This window comes from Oreochromis aureus, linkage group 19 (genome assembly GCF_013358895.1).
Source record: "Oreochromis aureus strain Israel breed Guangdong linkage group 19, ZZ_aureus, whole genome shotgun sequence".
NCBI classification, from domain to species: domain Eukaryota; kingdom Metazoa; phylum Chordata; class Actinopteri; order Cichliformes; family Cichlidae; genus Oreochromis; species Oreochromis aureus.
Window position 1 is genome coordinate 25,554,013 of NC_052960.1, and position 8,229 is coordinate 25,562,241.

General features: G+C 39.6%; 1 protein-coding gene across 2 annotated transcripts in view; it reads left to right on the forward strand.

Annotated features, from left to right (window-relative positions):
* LOC116310697 (protein jagged-2-like) overlaps window positions 1-7,971 on the forward strand; it is a 51,151-nt gene extending 43,180 nt beyond the window's left edge. For both annotated transcript variants that reach the window (XM_031727563.2, XM_031727564.2), the window contains 2 exons: window positions 2,952-3,111; window positions 4,600-7,971. In XM_031727563.2, coding sequence (XP_031583423.1) covers window positions 2,952-3,111; window positions 4,600-5,105 — 666 coding nt within the window. In that variant the 3' untranslated portion in view covers window positions 5,106-7,971. The remainder of the gene's footprint in view (window positions 1-2,951; window positions 3,112-4,599) is intronic.
* Window positions 7,972-8,229: the final 258 nt, after the last annotated feature.

An 8,229-nucleotide genomic window follows, 5' to 3' on the forward strand; every position in this document is an offset into this window, starting at 1 on the left:
TTGGGAACTTGCCGATCTTGCTCTCCTTCTGCGCGTTTCTTTTTCTTCCTCTGCATCTTTTTTTTCCCTGTCTTCCTTATCTTCTCCTTTAATAGCTGCACAATCTGTCTGATCCCATCTGTCTCCCTTGCTTGCTTTTATTCGCCCTCCTTTATTGTTCCCCCCTCTTTGTTTTAGTTTCTGTATTTCTCACTCTCGGCCACCCAGACTTGAGGGAATCAGTCACATCTAAGCTCTTAATGGAGGGGATTAGTTTTTGTTCCTCTGATGTTTGCAGGCCTGTTTTGAGCGACAGATACAGGAAAAGGAGTGGTGAGTCTGACATCCAAACTCCTCAACAAGGTTTTCATAAAAAGAAGGAGAAAAAAAAAAATTCACTCCCACTTGTTGCAGACTTGTGTTGCAGTGATATGTCACTGCTCAGTTTCAAGTGCGAGTGAAATCTTTGTGATCTGAGAGCAGGCTTCAACCTGAGCGAGAAAGAAGTGTGTTGCGTGTTTCATAAAGCTTGTGGGGACGAGTGAGGCACGCTCAGTTTGCCTTGGTTTGTGTCCCCTCTAATATGTTGTGGCGTCTTCAAGTGTTTTTTAAGGAAAATCAAGGGATGTTCAAGAAGTTGTGGTAAAACATTTGAAAGTGTTGCTCTCTACTTTAATTTGTTTTATCAGGCAGTTGAGTTGTCCATGGGTGCTGCACAGACCTTTGCAGACTGATGTCCGTTTGTTGTAGGTGTGGCAGTGTTGAAATTATATACAGATATGAAAAAACTAGTAAGGTGGGAAACACTTGTTTATGTTCATGCTGTGTTGGTCCTTTGCTTTAGCACTTGGCATGGAAAAAACAGTCATCATACATAAGGAACTTTGTTGGAGTGTTGGAAATCATTTTTAATTTTAACGGTTTTTTGTTCTTCCTCTTCGTGGGGAATTCCACTGTTGTTCCCATTGCTGTCCAAGCCAACTTTTCTGTCTGCTGATAGCATCACGAACGTTTGGCTCAATGCTGTTGGCTTTTTGGAGGACTGCTAACGTTTCTCTGCGCTTGTGGAGTTCCCTCTGTCTTTGTAGCCATGCATTCGATTCAGTTGAGTTCTGTTTATATACCACCAAATCATAACAACAAGGCACTTTGCATTGCAAGGTAAAGACCCTAAATGACCCCAGAGAAAATTGCAACAATCAAACAACCCCCTTTGAGCGAGCACTTGGTGACAGTAGGAAGGAAAAACTCCCTTTTAACAGGAAGAAACCTTTAGCAGAACCAGACTCCAGAGGGGGCAGCCATCTGCCATGACCAGCTGGGGTTGGACAAACACGAATCAACACCAATGAACTAAACACTAAATGTGTTTTCATCCGCTGCTCAAGATAGTCCCAAATATTTGCAATTAAAAAAAATCACTATTTCCTCCTGTTTGAGCTATTTTTTGCAGAGGATTACCTTTCCCGCTAGGTAGAAATAGTGTAAGAGGATGTGGAGGGATTTTTCTTACAGCTCTTGGAGGAAGCTCTGTCTACATGCCCAAAACTACGACTAAGTTCTTAGAACTTCAGCTTTGGGATGTTTTAGCTCCTGCTTCAGGATAGCCGCTTTCTGGCACAAGAGGAACTTAAACACTAGAACAGTGATTGTTCTAGAATTAAGAACATGTTGCTGACACACCAAGAAACGATATGCTGCAAAAAAATGTAATCAAGTGTGTTAGATACATTTACCCTCAAAACTGGAACAAAATATGGTAAAAATAAATAAATAAATGCTTCAATAGTATCTAGGTGTTATTAAGCAGACATGGGACAGAGGAAAAACATTTTATAGTTGATTCATCCCCATCAGTTATCTCAGACCTCCACACACAGTAAACAATATATAGAGAAAATGAACAACTCTAAAAGATCTCCGTGCAGAGTCTACAGCATGCACGTTGTGCATTGAGCTCAGTATCTCTGCAATGTGATCTGTCAGTCAGTCTGGAGGTTGGGTGTGTGAATGAGCTGCTGATTTCCTCAGGAGAAGAAAAAAGGAGTGTTTGTCCCCAGGCGAGCAGGGAGCACAGCTGGCCTCTTTTCTATTGTTTGTCCTAATTGAACTACACAGCACACAGCTAATCCCCCAACAACAGCCCTGCATCCCCAACTCCACCTCTCTGTTCTCACCATCAGCACCTTATTAGGCAATTAACTCCACCCTCTTCGGTCTCAGCGGGGGGCTGGGTTCACAGCCTGCCAGATGTTGGGAGGAGAATCTCTTTTATTCTGACGGATGAATGTGGTTTTTTTTTCTTCTTCTTTTTTGTCTTCTTACATGGCCTCGAGCGAGACTTTGACCATTTGGCGAATGGGACTTCTTTTCTTTCTCCACTGCACTGAGGGAATCTGTGTTTTGCGAATTTTTTTTCCTTTTACCTACAAATCAGCTTTTCTTTACATCGCTGAAAAGCTCTATTCAAAGAGCACTGAAAGGTTTGAGGGAGTATTTGTGTTCCCTGTAATGAAAAGCAACTGTCAGATGTTTAAGAAGATGTGCATTACATATTTTAGTGTGTGCACGGATCATGATTTGATTGGACTTGCTCTGCTATTCTTGTCACGATGGTTCTGTTTTTGCTTATCTTCTGGGTTTGGTTTGTGAGAATCAGACTTTCTGGCAGTAGAAAACTAAACATGACACGATGAACCTTTCAGAAGAGGCACAGAAATGATGTGATTTTAACCAAAAATGAATGCAATGAGATGTTCTCATGTAATCTAGGATTATACAAAAAGAAGTGTCTTCCAGGACCATAATTAAATGAAACCATTAATTCCTGCAATCAGCTATAAAAACCCTAAACTTTCTCTACTCCAGGCCCGAGCTATACCCATCACATATTCAAATCTAAATGGTGAAACAAGTTATTTTGAATTCAAGAGAGAAAAAAATCTTACGGTTCCTGTTCTTCCTCTTTGCAGTCTTTTGAGCAGGATGGAGGATCGAAAGACGGCGACTGTGGACAGATCCAGAAGGTGGCCAGCGCTATCACCAGTGCACTGTCCAAACGCCAGAACAGCACCATCATTCTGGCAGTGGTTGAGGTCAAAGTGAAGGTGGTGGTGGAGTGCCCTACTGTTGGTGAGTTACACATCGGTTCCTCTGTGAGAATTAGATTACCCTATTTTTCGCACCATAAGGCGCATCGGATTATAAGGCGCACTGTCGATGAACGGGTCTGTTTTCATACAAAAAGCACACCAGATTATAAGGCATCATAAGGCAACAAGCATTAGTATTCATCCTCCAGCTTCACTGTTTGTATTATGCTAACGATCACTCATCATTATATACCAGCTAGCCCAACCTCAGTAACCCAACAAACATCACTGCTGTTTAGTTTTCTGTCTTCATTTATGTTGGAAGTGATAGCAGGGCTGTACATTTTAATTACATCAGAAATTTCTCAGTGGGAACATGGTATATCATGTTTAGGTGGAAACTAGCGAGCTAACTTCCTGCTAATCTCCAAAAGTTGATTCTGTTCATCTGGACGTAGCGTTTTGTGGGAGAAACGTTTCGTCACTCATCCAAGTGACTTCTTCAGTCTCAGCTAACTGCAGGTTTCCCCAATCTTATAAACAGTTGTTTATAAGATTGGGGAAACCTCCAAAAGAATCAACTTTTGGAGATTTACTTACCTGGATGACTGAGCATGCATCAAGACGTTTTGAAACTTCCTGCTAACTTCTAACTCCGTTAAATTTTATAAATTCTGTTTTCATGGATGCCTGGATGTTAAACTTAATTGTTACACCTGGTAAAGCAGCAACTCTGATCATTTTATTAAAGATGAAAGAATTTAGACAGTTTTTTAACTCTCAGTGATGCTGCAGTGTTCGTTTGACTTTGGGACCTGAAGCGGACGGAGTTTTGGATTACTCCACGAGGCTCCTTACTACGGTAGCCGTAATGCACCGACAATCCATAAAGCGGTGCGGCTTCGTAGCTTACCAAAGTCGTACTAAAACATTTTTGGGCAGATTTTTGAGCGCCGTGTACCACATAAAATCGGTTCGAGGTCAGTAAGCACAACCAGAATTTATACATAAAGCGCACCGGATTATAAGGCGCACTGCCAATTTTTGAGAAAATTAAATGATTTTAAGTGTGCCTTATGGTGCGGAAAACACGGTAGATGATACACTGTATCTGTTTTTGCCAAGTTAGATGACGACAAGGTCACCTCAAGGGATCTAAGGTAAAGGGAACATTTAGTTCAGCTCCTTGTCGCTCCTTTTTTTTAAACTTAAACTAACTTGTCCATATATGAGTTTTATCTTTATCATATTTGCTACAGCCAGCATTTTTGTCCTATTTATCACTTAAAATTGTGTTGTGTAATCATGAATCACACTGATTTTACAAAATTCTATACAATTGCTCTCTGGCCTCTGATCTGCAAGAAAAAACTGGAGCGGTTCCAAATTTACTTAAATTTAGTTATTATATTCTGTATAAAACAATAGGTACATGCTTTTTTCTTAATTTTGCCGATGGTATGATACATCTTTGTAACATCTTTAAATGCAATGATCTCCTAATATCCCATTAAACATTCCTCTTCAGGTTACCTGATCCCAGTTTTGTGCGTGGTCTTCAGCGTTCTCTGGATCTTCTGCATCGTTGTTTGCGTTTGGTGGACCCGCAAGAGGAAGAAAGAGCGCGAGAGAGCGGCCCGATCTGAGGAAACAACAGTCAACAACCAGCTGGAGCCGCTGCGAAGCAACGCTCTCAAGGATAACCGCGACAAAGACGTTCAGTACGAATGCAAGAAACTGATGGGTCCCTCTGACAGGACGTGCGATGGGGCCGAGGGTGAGGAGGACGGGGAGCACGAGGGGGATCAGGCAGAAGACGAGGAAAGGGCGTTGGGCATGGGAGACAAGTATCCACCTCAGAAGTGCACCATAACACAGGACAGGGGAATGATGGGTAAGGGAGGGATGATTTGTACAACGCGCAGCGGTCCGCTGAAGGTGCCGCACCGGACAGCGTACAGCCCCAAAGACAACCGGTGTAAAAACCTGAACGCCGCCAAACTCAGCGAGGACATTAAAGATCACTACGTGTGAACCCCACACAGGAAGAGGAGGGACCTTCTGAGTAAAAGGAAGAAACTGCGATGTCTTCAATGTCACTGACTTTTCAACTCTTAAAAGCACCAAAAGTGAAGATTACAGATGCTTTAATTTTATATTTTTTATTTGCCTCGCCTTATTTAAAATCTTCTTCTGCAGCACAGATGTTACTATACAAAAAAAAAAAAAAAAGAGGCATGAAAATTAAACATCACGGCTTCGGGATTTCTGGATTGTTACACTGTTGAAATCAAGAATTTTCTTTTCACACTTCTAGATTTTCTGTTTACACACGTTTCTTTTTTTTTGCTTCACTAGAAAAAAACTAACGCTCATGTTTGTTTCTTTGAAACTTTGGAGATTTAACTGAACGTCATTGGCTGGCAGCTGTTAACGCCGTTTCTACTGCGTGGCGTGGTGCATTTGTTTCCTGTCTGCCTTAGCCCACACCCGTGGGCCTTTTCTACACTGTCTTCAAATCATGTGTTTTTATTTAAAGAAAAAAAATACTAAAAACAAGTTTTATATATATATTTAAGTTCTTTGAAAGTTGGCACAAAGTAACCACTGTATAATGCCTGGCATGATTTTTTTTTTCTTTGTTTGTTTACAGTCATAAACATCTTAAAGGTTTATATATCATTTGAAATAATTGGCACTACTTCCTGCAAGTCTGCATGATTATTTTTCAGCATATTGCTTTGGTAGAAAAGTGCCTTCAGCTCCTATTTTTACTTCTTTTCTTCCTCTTGTAGACTGTACGCAGATTTTAAATACACAAAAAGGGAAAGAAGTCCTAACAACAACTCGATCGCAGTAAATGCTGTTTTCTTCTTTGCGTTGTACATATGTAAATATAAACAAATGGCTGTGTATATTTGAGTTTAATAACTTAAGTGATGCTTTGTATCATAGTTATTCTAAAGAATAAGACTGTTTTGTGGTTGTTTCTTTCTTTTCTTTTTTTAATTATGTCATTCCGTTTATCAGTGTCTGTTGACACTACGACAGGTTTTAGACAGATTTTTCAGTGCCCGTGGTCCCACTGAGTCATGAAAACTTGTTTAATGAGAAATTAAGTGTTGATTGTTTGTCTTTATGTTTAGAATTACTTGTTAGAGAGCTGATCCCAGACCTGCCAGTCATTGGAACAGGCTACAAGGATCAGCTGGGTCATCAGTGCTACAGCTACAGGAACTCCATCATTAACAGTCATTTTCATCTCACTGGAGACCTCCAGAGTGAAACTTTATGAGCATTTGCAATAGTCCCCTTTTATTATTTTTGATATTTTCAATTCTACAAATTCAATTCTTAGTGTATTTTTTTGGGGGGGGGGGTCCATTTGATTTTTTAAACTTCGGTCCCTAGGTTTCATTATCACAGTGTTCAGGACTAAGTATAAAGCTAGTCCTCCAAAAAATATATTAATATGACTGATGTTATTTTGATTTTATGCCATTTTGTATCCAAATAGGTTCTAATTTATGTATTTGCTCAGTTTTCTGTTGGATTTTTGCTAAGTTATGTTATTTTCTTTCATTTTCTCCACATTGGACTTGCTGTAATACACCATTGTCATTTATCAGTTAATGACTCACTCATAACTGCTGATCTCTACCTTCTAATCCACATTGTTCTTTTACATTTGAAACAATCCGAGTAGATCCAGATCCAGGTTTCTTTGTTCAGGTTTTCCTCAGTATCATCACTCAAAATGAGTAAAGCTGTTCCCGAAAGCACTTCTTAATTCATTAATGTCATACTCCCTACAGAAATGCATGTACTGACATTTGACATCAACATCATCATCATTTTGGCATCACAGCAGGCAAGCAAATTGAAGAATTTCGATATTTGTCTTGTCAAAAGCAAAGGCGAAGCGCTGTATGCTATAAATGATTCAGATAACTGTTTTTGCGGTTCATTTTGGGTGGTTTCTGTTCATGTCTGGCAGAATGGAAATATAATTTCAAGTTAAGAAAATAAATATGATGACAGTTAAAAATTCAAAGTTTTTGACTGACGGTTCTGAGGTGCTCTGCCACATGCTGCTTACGAGATTATTGGACACCAAATGGCAAAAAGGACAACTTTGGTGAATCTTTAATCAGCACTGATGCATCTGATTTCTATTTTCAGTATGTAGAGGACACAGGGTCCAAACAACTTAAAAGCCCCGCTGCCAGTCTCACTTAAGCCTCTTAGTACGTGAGTTACAAATTTATAGTTCTACAGTCTGCTGACAGCAGAGATGCTGCACAGAGAAGCATGGTGTTAGCTTCAAACAACTCCACGGTAATCATTCACCCAGGAGAAGTGCTGTTTAGCAAGACACTGAAACCTCACCACAGACAGTGTGTTGTGTGAATGGGAACCTGCTTGCAATAGATGCGTCTGTATCCTAATGTTTTTTCTGTTTAAGTACCACCTCTCCCTGTGTGTATCTACTCTGGTCTAATGAAGGGAACAAGTTGTATTACTGTTAATGTTGTTTGACTGTTGTGGATGTTGTCCAGTCTGTTTCTGCACTAAGAACACACAGGAAGAGAAATGTTTAGTGTTACCTCCACAGCAGTTGCAGGAGGGGGTTGGGGGTCAGTTATCGTCACTGTTTGCAGATGAATATGATGATTTTTTTTCAATATTTTTTGTTAATGCAGATGCATTCATAGAAAACCCAAATAATTTTTCTGTCAGTAAATTTTTACTTTCTGTTAGCCCCGCACAGAGGGCTGAATGTGTAGAACATTGTAATTATTTTGTACAATATTTGGTAAAAGTCTTGGTTTGTTAGTGGAATTTTTTTTTGTTTGTTCTTAGAACAATACTATTATTTATTAAAGTATTTTATACCAAAGTCTGTTTTGTGTTGTCATTTGTTAAAGTTAAGATGTTTGAGACAAAAGCTGTTATTGGCTACTGCAAATGCCCTTATAACTGGACCCTTCACTAAGGTACTCTTGAAGCTTTCATTCACCTCCCATTCTGTAACTTGTTCATTCTAGACCTTCAAATTCATACTAAAGTGTTTCTATGTATTCATTGTAAAATTCCAAGTTCCATTTAGTTCAAATCAACACTTTGAAAGGGAATGTTTTACATTTGTATTCTAGAA